Below are 17,419 nucleotides of genomic sequence, written 5' to 3' on the forward strand. Positions count from 1 at the left end.
TGCAAGCAGTACACAGCCAATATGTGGACAGGTACAGGATGTGTGATTTGGCTGGCACCAATTTTAATATATGTATGTGAGTAGGAGTAAGGTGTTAGTCCCTAGGTTGTCAGTGAATGTGCAATGTGTTGTCTCTTAGTCAAAGCCAGGGCATACATAGCATACAGAGACATCAGCAGGGAATTCCTCCTCCAAGTCCTCTTGTGACTGTGGAGACCTAGGCACCAGTGGGGGGCTGTGTATCCCCTCTCTTTGCTGATTCTGCTGCAGCTGTTTCCGCAGGATCAAATTGTATAGCATAGCACATTCTGTGAATATCTGTGCACATGTGGCTGGAGTACACTGCATGGCTCCACCAGATATTTTGGGGCACCAGAATAGTGACGCCAGAAGTCCAAATACACACTCTATGTTCCTGGTTGGTGTGTGTGTCTCATTATAACTTTCTTCCATGGGTGCATGTGCATTTCTGATGGGTGCCATCATCCACGGTTCCAGGGCATAGCCAGCATCCCCCAGTAAATGGCCCTGTGGGATGTTTCCCCTAGCAAACATCCAGTAAGCTGTGATGTGTGCCAGATATGGAAGTCATGATAAGTGCCAGGATGGCAGCACACACATTCATGATAATCCCCTTAGCATTGCACATGACTTGGCAGTTGATGCAGTGGTATCCCTTGTGGTTAATGTAGAGTCCACCCTGCACACCAGGTGGTGCCTTGATGTGTACATGAGTGCAATCTATGGCACCCAGTACTTGCTGGCCCTCACCTCAGGGGCAAGAGGAAAAGATATGTGTGCACTGGCATGTGGGAGCATAGCATCCAGAAGTTGGTGGAGTATATTGGATGCAAATGCTTGTGACACCCCCATCATGTCCCCAGTTGGTCTTTGAAAAGTACCTGTAGCTAGTATCCTAAGGGCTATACATACTTAGTTTCCACTGGGATTGGTTCCCCTCTGTTAGCTCTGGCTCTGAGTTAAGGGCAGCACAGCTCACTGAGCTCTTGTAATATGTCCCTGTCCACCCTGTAGCACTCTGCAATCTCCAGCTCATGTAGCTTCTGGCATCTTATTCTGGGCCTGAACCCTCTTCTCCTCCTCGGCCTAGTCCTATTGTCAGCAGCAGCACCAGCAGCATTAACTTCAGTCTCTAGCACATACAGATGTAGAATAGCTGCAACACTCCGTAGCATTATCTCAGTTATAATTTCCAACTCTCTACCCCAATGGTTCAGACTATTAAGGGAAAATCAGAGTGTAGAGTATATGCATACTTTATAAGAGAAAATCGGAGTGTAGAGTGTATGCATACTTTAAACAGTTGTGGTGTAGGTCCACCATGTGGGATAGGCTAATTATGATGCAGTTCACCTGCTTAAGATATAACTGACATGATTTAAAGGCCTTACTTTATTGTGTGAAACAGCTCTATGCGCACCATTGCTCAGCATAGCTTATACAATACTATATAATATTAACTGAATATATCCAGTTTGTATTTATAGTAGACTATGTCATAAGTGTCATGTGGAGATCTGGTCATGCGAATCTGCTAACCTATGCCCAAATTGTTTGCAGCAGGTGGCATGCTGCGCAAACATGCACACTGAGTATGAAAAATCAAGTGGGAACGTAAACATTGTGTAGGAGCCTACATGATAAGGATATGTGGACACGGTTACTCCCTTTAGTGATTTAACAAATGCACAGTATTTACCCCTCCTTTGCATAAATATTCGTGCTGACAACCTGGAAACTACACGGTTCATAGCTGTATAAGTTGGGTAACAGCATGAATGCACCACTGTACAGACCTGATACAAGGCACTGCAGTATATTTATGTAAAGTACAATACAAGTGTTATTTTTGCAATTTTTTTTTCTGTTAAGCATGTTTGTGCACTGTGGCGCAAAGCACATATATGCAGAAATTAATAAAAAAATATTAATTTCACATATTCCCTGCCTTTTTCAGACATCCACAATTTATGTTTTGCACATTTAATTCTGTGATCTAATCTTTTCAGAGGAGTTATATCCCCTTTTTCTGTGTAGACTCCTGTACATGGAAAATTTCCACGTACATTACTAACACAGACATGGAGTCTGTACAGATGTCTCCCGGCTCACTGCATCGCTCCACCTGGCTAATCTGCAAGAAATTCACCTGCTTAAGCCTAAATCTGCATTGCATAGAAGTTTCCCTATTTGTATGTACTTGTGGGCTACTAAGCAGGGTTTACGGAATCTAAAATACGCGAAAAAAAGTTTGTGTAAGCTTTACTGAATTCCCTCCAAAGTCTTAATTCTGTTCACTGTCAGCTCCCTATTCAAAACTTTTAACTGTGTATTCATAATTTCTACTTCTAGATGCATTCAGTGTGTTATCTATTGTGAAATTAGATTATCTTAACAACTGGCCTCTAAATTGGCTTATCAGTGAGTCAGTCAAGTCACCAAGCATTGTTTTTGAGCTCAGTTACATAAGTGTCCACAGTTTTTAGTGTCCTTTTAATTTCTAGGAAATAATAAATGCCTTGCATATTGGTGATTTTGTTTTTAGTTGCAGTATACTTTAAAGTTCTCTTTCAATATTGTTAAGCTCTCTCTTTCATCATCTTTGATGTTAAACATGCCAAATACTTATATAACTTCTTCACTTGCAATATGGAGAAACACTGCAATTTAAACATTTGCTGTTTTTGCTGCCGTTCTGTTCACAGTAAGCTAGAATGCAAACTTCTAGATCCCAGGGATTCTAGTTCTTGGACAAACTACTGTACAGCTGGTGGTGTAGATATTTTAAGCCAAAAAGACCATCATGAAGTCAAAAAGTGTTAAGTGATCCAGCAGTTTCAGTATACAAAATGCAAAAATACATGATTACTAAGTGACAGCAAGATATAAAATGCAAAAACATTATTTTTGAAACTTTGTGCATAATACTCTAGGAAACAGTTATTATGACATTAGTTTGTATAATTACAAAACCAACAGCCAATTGTGGATGTTTTCATCCAGTATGACAAAAGTAAAATATCTGATGATTTTTTTTGTGCCTGTCCATGTGACTTAGCATCAATTATATCTAACAAGAGAAATTCTCTATCTTTTGCATGGCTATAAAGATAGCAAGATGAATACTCATCAATAAGGTAGCTCCTGGTGTAATAAAATTATTTTTTATTCAAAATCACATCATATATAAATTTTAACAAGTAATTATTACATTTATGACACACAGTCTGAAAGGCATGCCTTTGATCTAACAAAAACAAGTATCTTTCCCATTTTCCAGTCATCCCGCTTTCAAAAAATTATCACAGTTTATGTGCAAAGATACAGTGTTTCTCTCTCTAATGCAAATTAACTACTATTGTATAAAGCAGGTATTAAGGTCAGCCTCCGATATTTTCCCTGTCAAGTTCTTTATGGTCAACATTCACTCAGTAGTTAAACTCTCCAGGTCTGGTGAATTATCCTTCCTATATTCTTTCAAAATGTGTCATAGCCATTTATAGGCATACAGTAGGTGTCTATAGTGTACACTTTTTTAATATATTAATTAATATTGCACTGCTACTGACTCTGAATTAGATTACTCTAGAAACCAAAGAATGACTGAATGTTGGTTACTGGAGTGTTAACTGTAAATGAAAAACCACTATTTTCACAGGGACAGAGTACTCGCTCTTTCTGTGTAATTACAGCCAAGGGTTTAAATTCCAAAAGCAGACTTAGTGATGGGTCTCTCATTCCCAATCCAAACAAGTTAAATTACTGAACTGCTTTTGTAACTTGAAATTCCTGGCTATAGTGATACAGAAAGAGCAAACTCTCTGTCTCTCTGGGTTCAAGGTAAGGTAATTCCTAAGCAGGACATTTAAAAAAGTTTATTACCTGACATGCTGCATCAAAGTGACAGTCATCTGTCCATTCAGTAAACTCATCTGTATCTGTGAAATAAATATTAGAATATGGTTACAGTGCTATAAAAAACAATGCCCAGTCCATACCGCAGTCACAGCCAACCAGTGTGATAATGAGTTCTCTGTATTCTGAATCCAAATATTGTTTATCCTGACTACACCACTTAGAAAAAAGTACTCATATGCAAGGACACCTTACTTTGGCTTTCTAACCAGTAATTTAATTCATTCTTAGAGAATGGGTGACCTGTGCATCACCACCCTCATTGGAGTATGAATGTTCTCCAGCAGGTTGGCAGCATATTAAGCTGCTGTGAAGCTCAGGCAAAAAAAAGGAAACAGCCACTATTTTTTACACTCACTAAACAGTACTTTGCTGTTTAAGTGATCACAAAATGAAATAAAAAAATAAAAGTGTGTGTGTGTGTGTGTGTGTGTGTGTATATATATATATATATATATATATATATATATATATATATATATAAATGTATAGAAATTAAAAAAAAAACATAAATACAAAACAATTACAGATAGCCTATTCTCTAAGCACAATAATGCCCTCCAGGCTGTGTGTTATGGTGAAAATAACCCCCTTCTATGGGTGAAGGTATGCGTTCTTTCCACAAAAGCCTGTCGTAGATCTAAAAAAGGAATGTAATTTGTAATGCTTTGTAAAAGTATGCACAGAGTTGCAGCTTCTAGAATACTTCTAGAGTCTAACCCTTTCCAAAAAGTCATACATGCAGCCAAGGCCCTTGTAAAATGTGCCTTGGCCCTGCCAGGAATAGTTTTGTTGTGTTGGGAATAACAAAAGGTAGTAGTCTGAGACAACCATTTGGAAATAGTCTACTTTGACACAGGTAGCCCCTTCTTTTTACCTTCACGTAAAATGAACAAACTGTAGGAATGACAAGGCTCCAGACAGATTCAATACAGTCAAATGAGAGACATATACGTGACAGTTTGGTAAGGGGGATGGAGGGAGGGAAGACTGAGACGGATTGAAGAAGTCAACATGGATCTATTGTTATGGCAAGTACATAACATTCATATCCAATGTTGTCTTTTCCATCTGCCTCAACTCACGGGGTAGAGTACCCAGTGACGATTCCACCAGGGAGGTCTTGTGGAAGGATATTGCAGTGTATGGTAGAACCAAAGGAAGTAAAGGATCTAGACTGTAGGTCCGGAGCATAATGTGAAATAAATGTATGAAAAACAGACCAAGGAGACACAGCACAAATGTTATCTATAGGCACTCTAGGAAAGAAAGCTGCAGAAGCTGCAACTGCTTTAGCAGAGTGGGCTTTAGGTTTGTGAGGTAAAGACAGACTTTGGTTTAGTACAAAAAAGTAATACAAACAGACACCCACCTAAATAATGTGACTTTAGAAACAGCATACCCCAATTATGCCTTAAAAAGGAAACAAATAACTGGTCAGATTTCCTAAAACTTTTGGTACGATGCAAGTAGAATCCCTGCAAGTAGAATCCCAACTGACAATGTGCATTCAGGAAATGCAAAGTATAGTCTCCTTTATTTGATACAGTTATAAAGAATATTGTTAAGTTAATAGTCTAATTCAGGGTAGCTTCCAAAGACACTCTGGGGAGAAAATTAGTTTTAGTTCAAAGAGAAACCCTATCCTTATAGAAAAAAATCAGATAAAGAGTGTTTACACGACGAGGCTTACAGCTCCGAAATCCTCCAAACTGATGTAATCTCCACTAAGAAAATAGTCTTCCATGATAGAAATTGTAGTTCTGCTGAAGCTACCAGTTCAAAGGGGGGGGGGGTCTATTTAGGGCCAGTAGCAACAAGATAATGTTCGAAGGGTTGGTTTACTCAAAGGTGGTCTAAGAAGGAAAGTTCCCCGTAAAAAAGGATTTAGACAATTTCAGTGAGGCAACAGGGGGTTGATTTTCTCCAACTTGTAAGCTAAAGACGACTGCCAGTTGTACTTTACTGGTAGAAACATTTGCACCCTTCTAAAATAATCCTGCCAAAAAATCCAGAATGGAAAGTAGAGGAACTGAATAAGGATACAGACCTTTAGAGGAGGCCCAAAATCTAAATCTCTTCCACTTACTTCTATAGACTTTTCTGGTGGCTGCTTTTTGTGAAGAAGGTAGGATATGGAGTACAGGAGAAGAAATCCTGGCATTTCTGGCCACCATTAGAACTGGAGAAACCAAGTGGTTAATTTCAGAGCTTTGATGTCCTGATAAGTCTGGCTATACACATGAGAAAGGAGATCTAAAAGGGGATCCAGCACCAAGGGAGGGTGTTTCGTATGAAGCCAAAGGAGGGGGGGGACCAGATCTGACAAAGCCAAAAAAGGGGAGAACTTGCCTTGTACTTGATCATTTTCTGAAGGAAATTTGTTATAAGGTGAAATCATGGGAAGGCATAAAGAAGACCTGGGGGTCAAGTGTAGGCCAGAACAGCTCTCACTGACTGCTCCTCCTGTGGAATCAGGGCAAAGTATCTCCTGTGTTTGGTGCTAACAGGGCATACAAAAAGATCACAGCAAGGCTGGCTCCAGTGGCTGAAGATCTCACTACCCAAAGAGTGATTGAGAGACCACTTGTGAGGCAGGTGAATGGACCTGTTCAATTTGTCCATTAAAACACAAGAACTCCTAGAAATGTGCATTACCACTAGAAAGCATTGGGAAGATGACATCACCCACTGCCACACCATCATGGCTTCTTAATATAACAGATTTGAGCAGGTTCAGTCTTGCTTGTTGATGTACCAGACTACTGTCATATTGTCTGTTTGGAAAGAAATCATACACTTGGGAAAGGAGTCCTAAAAGCCTGCAATGCTAGGAGGACTGCTCTCATCTCCAAGACACCAATGTGAAATTTGGCATCTGATGTTTCCCACATGCCTCAGGCTATCTTCCCTTCAAAATGCTTCCCACCCCATAAGGGAGATGTCCATGGTCACTGTAACATTAAAGCTTGTAAAGATGAAAGGGCAATCTAGGACAACCAGCAGGAAAGTCAACCACTAGTGATTATAATGTCTGCATATTGACATTAGACAAACTGGAAATTGCATGGTTTGATAAAGCATGGACCTTTGGACAGAAAGAGCCCACTGCAGATCCCTCATGTGAAACCTGGCACTAGTGACCAGAGTAGGTGAAGCAGCCATTGACTACTGTAAATGAAGAATCAGCCTTAACAGGGTTGAGTAGAATTCAACTTCAGAAGCTTGCCGATGTAGGGAGAGGACTTTGGAGTATGGGAGTTTGGCAATATGAGAAGTAGTGTCCAGGTGACACCCTATTAATTCTATTGTCTAGACCAGCATCAGCTGCTTTTTTCAAGTTGAGCATGATACCTAATTGGTGTCGTAGTCCATGGCCTGAACAATTAGATCCTACATGGGAGTGGTGATGAGCAAATTATCTAAGTATGGGAACACCCAGAAGCCCTGCAGCCTAAAATGTGGTGCAACCACTACCATGCACTTAGTGAATACACTGAGGGCTGTGTTGAGGTCAAATGGCAGTACCCTGAACTGGAAATGACTGGAGCCCAGCCAAATATGGAGGAGCCTTCTGGACTGCCCCCTATTTTGATGTGCTAATAAGCATCCTACAAGCCCACAGAGCACGTCCAGTTGTCCTTTGTCAAAAGAGAGAAAATGGACTGAACCATGACCATCTGGAATTTTGTCTGTTTTACAAACTAGTCTAGATGACTGAAGTACAACATGTGAAAATGTGTGACCAAAGCCAAAAACCAACAAAAAAGACTGCAAGCAATGGTGCTGATGGTCAATAAAGACTGGAAGGTATAAAATTCTTACTGTTTATCGTTGGAAGACTCTGATACTATTGGTCCTCTCAGTTTCACATTTCGTGTCCTTAGTATCCTGTTTTCCGTTTTGGGTAAAAAAAAAAAAAAAAAAAAAAAAAAAAAAAATGACCAATTGTATCGGAGTCTTCCAATGACGATCAGTAAGAATTTTATACCTTCCAGTCTTTATTGACCATCAGCACCATTGCTTACAGTCTTTTTTGAAGTACAACCTGTACCTGAGTTCCCCAGTCTTTTTTGGAACCAAAAAGAATTGTGAATAGACTCCGGATACTTGCTGGTATGGTAGGACTTCCTGGACGACTCTTTTCTAGCAGCTTTGAAATCTCTGTAGCTGCTGCCTTCCTCTGACTGTGTGGTGGATGGGAAACAAAGGGAATAATGTAGACTCTGGTTATAATTCTCTGCACCCAAGAGATTCGTGTAATGGCTAAGCAGGCTTGAGGATACAGAGACAAGGGCCCATTGACTGTCTCCAGAATTCATCAGTCAGGCAATTGTTCAGGACTGCAGTAGGGGATTCACAGCATAGGGACCTCAACACCCATAATTATGCAAGCTACATCTGCCATAGGGGTGATGTTCATTAAAGTTGTATCCCCTTCTGCCCTGGGGGGGCTCTGTCTCCTGAAGTGTCCTGAGCAAAACCCTGGGATTTCCCGAACCACATTCTCCTTCCAGCTTTCTGGTTCCAGGAAAAAGTCCTTTGTGGGAAGGCAGACAGTGTTTTTCCCTTCTGTTCATTTCTGGTCAGCATTTCTTTGACCTTAAGTCCAAACAAAGTGGATACATCAAAGGGGTATTCAAAAAGGATGTTTTGAAGCTTTCTGCAAAGTTGCATAGGCACATCCAAGTGTGTCGGCATACAGCAATGCCAGTGCTTCAAGCTCTAAAAGTACTACTCTCTGCATTCTATTGCTGGTGTGTGGACAAATTAAATATGGACTGCAAGGTGGACAACTCTGAATCCACAGTCTTCTGGACATCATAGGTAGGGGACCTGAGAAGGACTTGGAGAGCCCTTAGTCACGTCTCTCTGGAATCATGTCAGATGAGCTACATAATTCAGCACATGTAAAGTAAACATCACTGAGGTGTAAGTTCACTTTCCAAACCTGTCGGGAGGGGGCAGTAGAGCTCTCTTCTGATTGCTACTTTTTGTGGATGCCACAATCGTGATGGTGTCTATGGTGGGAATCTTGCTCTAATGAGGTCTAATCTTAGTAGTAACCAGGATTTTATCAGGTTTATATGGTATTGGCTCCACTACATCTGGTTCGTACCATACCAACTGAAAGACCAAAGCAATAAGCTCATCAGCAGGAGGGACCACTAAGGAAGTAAATGGGCTAGCCCCAAAAGCCATGAGAAATACTGACTCCTCTTGAGAGGGAGTGTTGTCAACCCCCCCCCCCTTGTGATCTCATAAACTTCTGGATATCTCCAAAGGAGATGTCTTTCAAGGGGGATCTTCAGGAGCCCTCTCCTTCTTCAAAGTCAGTATCTTCAGTAAGGGACTCCTCAGGGGAATCCAAATGTCTCCATTTACAAGCCATCTTCCTATGCTGCTCCACAGTGGGGGTGGGGGGGGGGCTCCAGCTTGGAAGCAGGAGGAGAACTCTCCTGGCAAGTGTCCTCGAGGCTTCAGGAAACTGACTGTCCCTGTCGGACAGGACAATTGGAAGAAGGGACCACAAAATCCAGAGTGAACTGGAATGGAACTGGGTATGAGCAAAAGATCTCCTCTCTAAATGTAAAAAGTACCCTTTTGAAGGACTCACACACTTAAACCAAAACCAGACCCAAAGAAGGACCACTAGGATCCAAAGAACCCAAAAGAGGAAATTCTTTGGATCCAATCTGACCCGGCTTCAAAACAGACAGCAGAGCTGAGCTGTCCACAGCCGATGCATCCAGGGAAAGGGATGGCTTGACAGCAGTGAAGCTGACCCAGATTTCTGAGTGCTGATTCTGGCCTCTCAGCTCTGTGATCCCATGCAATTGGAGTCAGGTGAATAAGGGAAACAATCTGAGTTGAAGTTGATGAGGCTGTCAACTCTGAGAAGGACACATCACAGGAAACACTCAGCTCTCTGGTCACCAGATCTGAAGTCCAGACCAGAAGTAGAGATACAAGAAGGGTGGTTGTCGGGTTTAGACCCATCACCCCTGCAGCAGGAGATGCAAGGGGGGGGCAGCTGGATTTGGGTCTTCAGAAACTTCTGCATCATCCTGTTGATGTTGGCTTTGGAAAGACTCCTTCTGCAACTGAAGGGGGCCTAAAGGACTGATGAGTTAATCTCTCCTGGAAACTAGGAGAACAGAGCTAAGGACTGGCTGGCTTCAAAGAAAACCTCAAAGGAGTAGGGATCAGATCCAAGTAGGTTCCAACACAGAAATCAAATAGAATAACCTTGGCATTTTAAAAGCCAGTCCTGAGGGACTCAAGGGTTTGGAAAATCTTTTCAAATTCTTTCTTCTTCTTTCTCTTTTTGTCTAGCTCTTTGTTTTTCTCTCCCTCTCTCTTTCTCCTTTTCTTTGGAAGGTCTAGACTTATCCCCAGACTTGTTTCCAAAAGGGGAAGCAGAGGCCAAAACAGAAGTGGTCATTTCTTCAACTGTGGCAAGAAGAAGATTCTTCAAAACCAACTTGGTACTCTTGTCTGAAAGAGCTCTAGTCCCAAAATAAGCACACAATAAACACTCCATGTCCAAATATGTCACTTCCAAATAGTACACACACAGAGAATGGGGATCATACGGTGGAATCTTGTGCCCAGAAGTGGTGTACTTTTTCAAACCCAAAGCTTTGCCACTTATGGAAGGAGAAGAAGCGCCCACTGCAAAAAGCACACACACACACACACACACACACACACACACACACACACACACACACACACACACACACACACACATATACAATAATAATAACTACAATAATACTAATGACAATAGAAGAACCAGGACCTTAATGGTCGTTAACACTAAGTATACTATACACAACTAGAGGAAGCTATACAGAATAGAAAAAAAATAAAGTTAAAAACTAAAGATTGGGCATCTGTGCTGTCCATTTTCATTCCTCCTCAACTTATGGGTTACAGATCCGATCCTCAGATCCAACTTGGTCGCATTCTATATACTTTGGATCCAACTCTTGAGCTCCTCCCTCTACCCGTAATTGATTAGTCCATCCCTAATACTCCAGATCAAGTTTGTTGCAATAAAGGTTCCAATGTATAATAAAAGAGGAGAACAGAAAATTAGGGCATGGCTCAAACCCAGAACTACAGGTTCCAAAAACTCTATCGGGTCACTCCAGAAGACAACAGAAAGAGGGAAGGAGAGAGGTGAGTTGAGGAAGAATGAAAACGGACAACACAGATGCCTTGTTATGGTAAGTACATAACTTTCATATCTGATGTTGTCCTTTTCACTCATACTCAACATATGGGACAGAGTCCCCAGCTACATAAACCTTGGGTAGCTCTCACGGAAGGATATTCTGGAGAACTACTGAACCAAAGGCAGCTCTGCTTCTGGAAATTAAGTCCAATTTGTAATGAGTAATAAAGGAATGAGCATTAGACCAGTTGGCTGCTGAACAAATATCATCAATGGAAGTTCTAGATCAGAAGGCAGATGAGGTGGCATTGGCTCTAGTTGAATGGGCCTTAAGTGGTTTTAGTAGGGAGAGGCCTTGCTAAGAATAAATCCAGGAAATGCAATTAGTTATCCATTTGGCCAATGTAACATTAGAAATTAGAGAACTCAGCCAACTCAGTGAAAAGAAGGCAAACAACTGGTCTGCTTTTCTGAATTCTTTTATTCTGTGTAAGTAGAAATGTAGTTGTCTATGCACATCTAAAAGATGTAGCACATATTCTCCTTTGTTTGAAAATGCTGGAAAAAAGACTGGTAAGTGAATGGTTTTATTTATATTTGATTCAGATGCCACCTTTTGTAGGAACGAAGGACTGGTTCAAAAGGTAACCTTGCTTTTATGAAAAACAATGTATGGGGCTTTTCATGAAAGAGCCTGAAGTTCAGAAATCCTTTTAGCAGATGTAATAGTAACTAAAAAGGCTGTTTTCCAAGACAGGAGTTTTAAGTCATTTTTTTGCTGAAGGTTCAAAGGGTTGTTGAGTCACGTCTTGCAGTTCTGGTGTTAATTCCCAGGGAGGTGATGGATCTTTCATCAGGGGTCTGAGCAGAAAGGTACCATTTTAGTAAGGCCTTACACTATTTTGAAGAAGCCAAGCAAGAAGCATGGTTTCCTCAGTGAAAATTTGATGTGGCTGGTAAATGTACTTTGATTGTGGAAAAACTAGCAACATCTTTAAAAAGGGAAGCTAAAAACTCCAATACAGAAGAAATATGGCAATAAAGGATCACTGTAATTTTTTAAAGCCCAAACTGAAAATCTTTTTCACCTGCTCTTGTAAATCCTTTTAGTGTAATCTTTCTATGATGACAAAATTATATTCTGAACCAGTGAAGAGAGCCTAGCTGCCTAGCTATCAAAGGAATTGGAGAAACCATGCAGTCAATTTGAGGGCTGGATTATTGGGATGTTTTATCCCCAAGGGCTGTGACAGGAGGTCTGGACTAGAGTCTAGTAACTGAGGAGGATAAAGATGATGAGACAAAAGGAAGGGGAACCAGACTTGACTAGGCCAGAAGGAGGCGATGAGGATAGCCAAGCTCTTCAAGCAGCTGGCTTTATATAAGTATTTTGAAATTAGAGGTACTGGGGGGATAAGGGTAAAGGAGACCTGAGGGCTAAATGTGGATTAGAGCATCTCTCAGTGACTCCCCCAAGGTGGGGTGTCAAGGTAAAGCTCCTGCTGCATTTGTTTTTTTGGGGAGAAGAAAAAGGTCGCAGCAAGGTTGGCTCCAGCGACGTAAAATTTCCTCCACCCCTGACTGATTGAGAGACCACTTGTGAGGCATCAAAATGGACCTGCTGAGTTTTTCCACTAGTGTGTTGTATTTCCCCAGAATGTGCATTGCCATTAGAAAGCAGTTGGAGGAGATCATAAAATGCCACACTATTATAGCTGCTCAACAGAGGGGTAAGATCAAGTACCGCCTTGTTTGTTTATATACCAGACCACACACATTGTCTGTTTGAATCTCAATGGCCCCTAGATGGAGAACATCTTGAAAAGCCTGCAACACCAGAAGGACCGCTCTCATCTCTAGGACACTGATGTGTGAATTGGTCTCTTGGGAGACCACATGCCCTGGACCTCCCTTCTCCAAAAATGCCCCCCCCCCCAAACCCAGTTGGGAGGCATCTGTAGTTACTGTGGCTACAGGGTAACTTATAAGAGTCTCGTTCAAATAAATCCACCATTGAAGATGGTCTCGACATACCTGAGTGAGTGTGACTGGATAAGAAAGAGGCTGTCAAAGAATAGATGACTGAACAGCTAGAGTCTATTGCAGAAAATGCATATAGTAATGTTCTACGGGGACTAAAACTTTAGATGATGCCATGGACCCCACAGCCTGCAGAACTAATCTGGTGGGAGAACCAGTATGAAATGATTTGCTGAACCTGGGACTTGATTGTGGTCACACATTGCATGGGTAGACAAGCTGCCTGATTTATAGTATTCAGATGAGCACCAATGAACTCCAGGCTCTGAACCGGTAGTAGCATTGATTTGGGCATGTTGACTGTAATACCTTAAGATCAGTAAATGTGGAGCAAATTGTCCCCGGTCTGTTCTAGGAGATGCTTGGTTGGAGCAGTGAGGAGCCACTTCTCTAAGTATGGAAACACATAGAACCCTTGCAGTCTCAAGTGAGCTACTACCAGCTACTACCACCTCCATGCATATGGTAAACACTCTGGAGGCTTGGTGAATCCAAAGGGCAGGGCTCTGAATTGATAGTGACTGTCTCCCAGCCAAAAGGGCAAGTATCTTCTGGATTATCCGTCTATTTTGATGTGATAGTATGCATCCTGAAGATGAAGTGAACACATCCAATCGTCCTTGTGTAAAAGAGGTAGGATGGACTAAACCATGACCATTTGGATCTTTGCCTTCTTCATATATTGGTTTAGGTTGCCTAGATCCAAAATTGGTCTCAGGTTCCTTGTCTTTTTTGCCACTAAAAATAACCTCAAGTAAGTTCCAAATCCTCCCTGGTCTGGTGCGACTTCCTGGATGATTCTTTTGTCTAACAGCTTCTGAATTTCTCAAGCTGAAGCTTCTCTCTGACTGGCTGGGATGTCGGCAAGCTTGTTTCTCTTTGGGGGCAGTGTTTGGAAAAATAGTATAAAGTAACCTCTGGATATTATGGTTAGCACCCAAGAATCATTTGTTATAGTAGCCCAGGCATTCGGGTGCAAGGACAAATGACCTGCAACTGCTTCCAGAGGCAGCAGTCGAGCAGCACTTCAAGAGTCCTGAAAGTATCTATCCAGAAAAGACTTTCAGAAGCCCTGATTTTGCGGACTTCCTCTGCCATGAGACTGGCATCATCCATTCAAACTCCCTCCTCTGCCTCAGAGGCAGTTTCCGTGTGAATCTTGGAAAGATCCCTGGGACTTATGAAAAAAGAAGCTATGTACTCGCCCTAACATTCCATCTGTGTTGTCCATTTTCATTCTTCCTTAACAACTGGTTTGACTCCGATCTTTGGATCCTACTCGGCCGTTACTAAAGCCGGTGGCCACCAAAAAACTCTCAAGCTCCTCCTTTTCCCATAAGACACCAGCCCTGACTCTCCTCAGATCTTGTTCGCTATTATATATCAACAAAAAATACATATATATATATATATATATATATATATATATATATATATATATATATATATATAGATAGATATAGACAGATATACTTATACCTATAAAAAGAAAGGTGTGAAACTATTCAGGAAAGACTTAAAAATATAGAACCTTTCTGGAGCTCAATGTGAAGGACAGTTGTGTGCAAAGAAAGGCCTTGCACATTTGGAAGAAACTAAGTACAGTTTTTGCCTAGGTAATAATTGGATGGTTTGCCTTCAAAATGTTGATGGTCACAACACTGAAACCGCTTCCGCAAACTCCAAACTGCACCTTCTCTAAACCTTGAATACAGATATTCCAAACCGCAAAATTTCACCCCCTTTTTGACCCATGTTAGCACTTGTTTGTAGGTATGGTGCAGTCGAAAATGTCAACGTTCGATGTTTTGTTGACTTTTTGAAGTTTTGGCAATATGGGTTTTCGGCGGTGTGTAAATTCGGCTATGTGCAGTCAAATATTTTAAAGGTAAACCTAATTGGATATAGCTGCCAAATGAACTTTGATAGTGGAATAACTTGCTCCATCCTGAATGATTGAGGCAAGGAAGTCAAGAATTGCTGGGATCGGAGCGGTAAAAGGATCCAAAAGTTTCTGATGAACCCAAATAGAGAATCTTTTCCATTTGCTTTTATAAATTTTTTTGTTGTAGTGGCCTTATGTGAGCACACTAAGATTTTCTTAACTAGAAAGGGCAGCCTGGAATGTCTAGCCATCATTGGAACTGCAGAAACCATGCAGTCAGTTTGAGGCCTGTTAGATCTGGCTGAGTTGTTCTGATGGGTGAGGTAGGAGGTCTGGAACTGGGTTCAGCATCCAAGGAGGACATATTAGATGAGACCAAAGGAAGGGAAACCAGACCTGTTAAGGCCAGAAGGGGGCAATGAAGATGACTTTGCTCTTCAACCTTTGCATTTTATGAAGAAATTAGGGGATGAGGGGTATGGTGGGGATAAGCATAAAGGAGACCGGAGGGTCAATTATGGACTAGAGTTTTTCTTGATGACTGTCCCTGAGGAGGGATTAGGGCAAAGACCCTGCTGCATTTGTTGTTGGATGAGGATATAAAGAGGTAGCAGCAAAGCAGCCACCAGTTGCGGAATATCTTGCTTACCAAAGATTGATTTAGAAACCACTCAAGAGGCGTTTGCTATGATAAAGCAGTTGGAGGAGATTGCCCCTTGCCAAACTCTCATTGCTTCTTGACAAAGGGGATAAGATCTGGTTCTCCCCTGTTTTTTGATGTACCAGACTACTGACGTATTATCCGTTTGTACTGCAATAGTCTCTAGAGGAAGAAAGCTCTTAGACCACTGCAGAGAGGTCTCTTGTCTCAATCACATGCTTTGAACAATTCATCCCAAGTAATGCCCCCCCCACCCCAACTGGGATGCGTCCATGGTCAATGTGGCACTGGAGAGAGGGAGAATAAACAGACATCCTTCCTCGACATCCTTTGAGAGAAGCCACCATGACAGGGAGTCTTTACGCACTCGAGATAATTTTATGGAGTGATTCAAAAGATAGTGATGCAATGACCATTGTACTGCTAGAGCCCCTTGTAGAATTCTCATGTGAAGGCAAGCTTTTGAAATCAATCAAAGTTATAGTAGCTGCCATCAAGCCCACTGCTTTCAGAACTAATCCTGCTGGTGGCGAAGGAATGGTTAGAATTTGTTTGATATGCAACCTCAAGGACACAATTCTGTTTAGAGGTAGGAAGGCTAAACAATTGTGCGTGTCTAGACCCACCCCTATAAAATCTATCACTTGAACTGGATGAAGTTCATAGGTTGGTACTAGGCTATCGGCTCTAAGGCCTATGCAAACCTAGCCATAACAATTCCCTGGATATTTCTTCCCACAATATTTACCTCTCTGGGCCCCTGTCTAGCAGGGCAACTGACATGATCCCAGGGGTGAATTTCCTATCTCCCATCCAATCATCAAGGTTCCTTTTGAAGAAGGCCAATGAGGCACTCTGCTTGACATGTATGGGCAGTCTATTCCAGAGTATGGGGAGTCTCTGGGTCAGGAACCTATCCCTCCAGCATGTTTTGTTCATTGTGATGATAAGGTTTAGATCCCTGGAACGTGTGGCGCTGAGGGATTGGGATTTCTTTAAGTGGAGCATGTCCAACAGCTCAGGGTTTGACATGGCCTTGTATGTTAAGCATAGATCGCCTCTGAGTAGACGATATGCCACAGAGTATAGCTGGAGTTTTTTTAGATGGTCACATATGGCATCTGCTTTAGGCCTGTGATTCTTTTAGTGAGGTATTTCTTTGTCCTTTCCAGCTGTTGCAGATGTCTTGTGAGGTACATACCAAACGGGGCATTATACTCTATAATGGGTCTAATGAGGGATGAGTACAGTGGGACAATGACCTCCTTTTGTCTGGATGAAAAGCCCTTAGTGATGAGGTGTGCCACATAGAAGGATTTCCTGACTGTTGTGGCGATGTGGTTATCGAAAGTGAGACCACTGTCCACCTGTGTCCCTAAGTCTCTCATTACACTTTCGATGTTTAGTGTCCTGCCACCTATATGGTAATTCATGGGCACATGTTTTTTTCCAAAGGGGATAACTATACATTTCTTTGCATTAAGCTTGAACCCATGGCTCTGGCACCAGGCATCTGTTTCTGTAAGGCCCTTTTGTAGAATATCCACATCATTTGGGGATTCAATAATGGCTCCCAGTTTGCAGCTATCTGCAAACTTTGTTAGCCAGAGTACCTTAGTGTTGGCCTGTACTTCAGAGAAGTATATGCCAAACAAGAGTGGTCCCAGGACTGAACCCTGAGGTACTCCACTTGTCACTTGTCTGGAGCTGGATT

General features: G+C 41.8%; 1 protein-coding gene across 2 annotated transcripts in view; it reads right to left on the bottom strand.

The window, feature by feature from the left end:
* SPDYA (speedy/RINGO cell cycle regulator family member A) overlaps positions 1-17,419 on the bottom strand; it is a 1,384,696-nt gene that overhangs the window by 1,119,390 nt on the left and 247,887 nt on the right. For both annotated transcript variants that reach the window (XM_044059902.1, XM_044059901.1), the window contains exon 2: positions 3,904-3,959. In XM_044059902.1, the coding sequence (XP_043915837.1) occupies positions 3,904-3,910 (7 nt within the window). In that variant the 5' untranslated portion in view covers positions 3,911-3,959. The remainder of the gene's footprint in view (positions 1-3,903; positions 3,960-17,419) is intronic.

This window comes from Protopterus annectens, chromosome 1.part2, assembly GCF_019279795.1.
Source record: "Protopterus annectens isolate FY-2018-M chromosome 1.part2, PAN1.0, whole genome shotgun sequence".
In the NCBI taxonomy this organism is placed as follows: Eukaryota; Metazoa; Chordata; order Ceratodontiformes; family Protopteridae; genus Protopterus; species Protopterus annectens.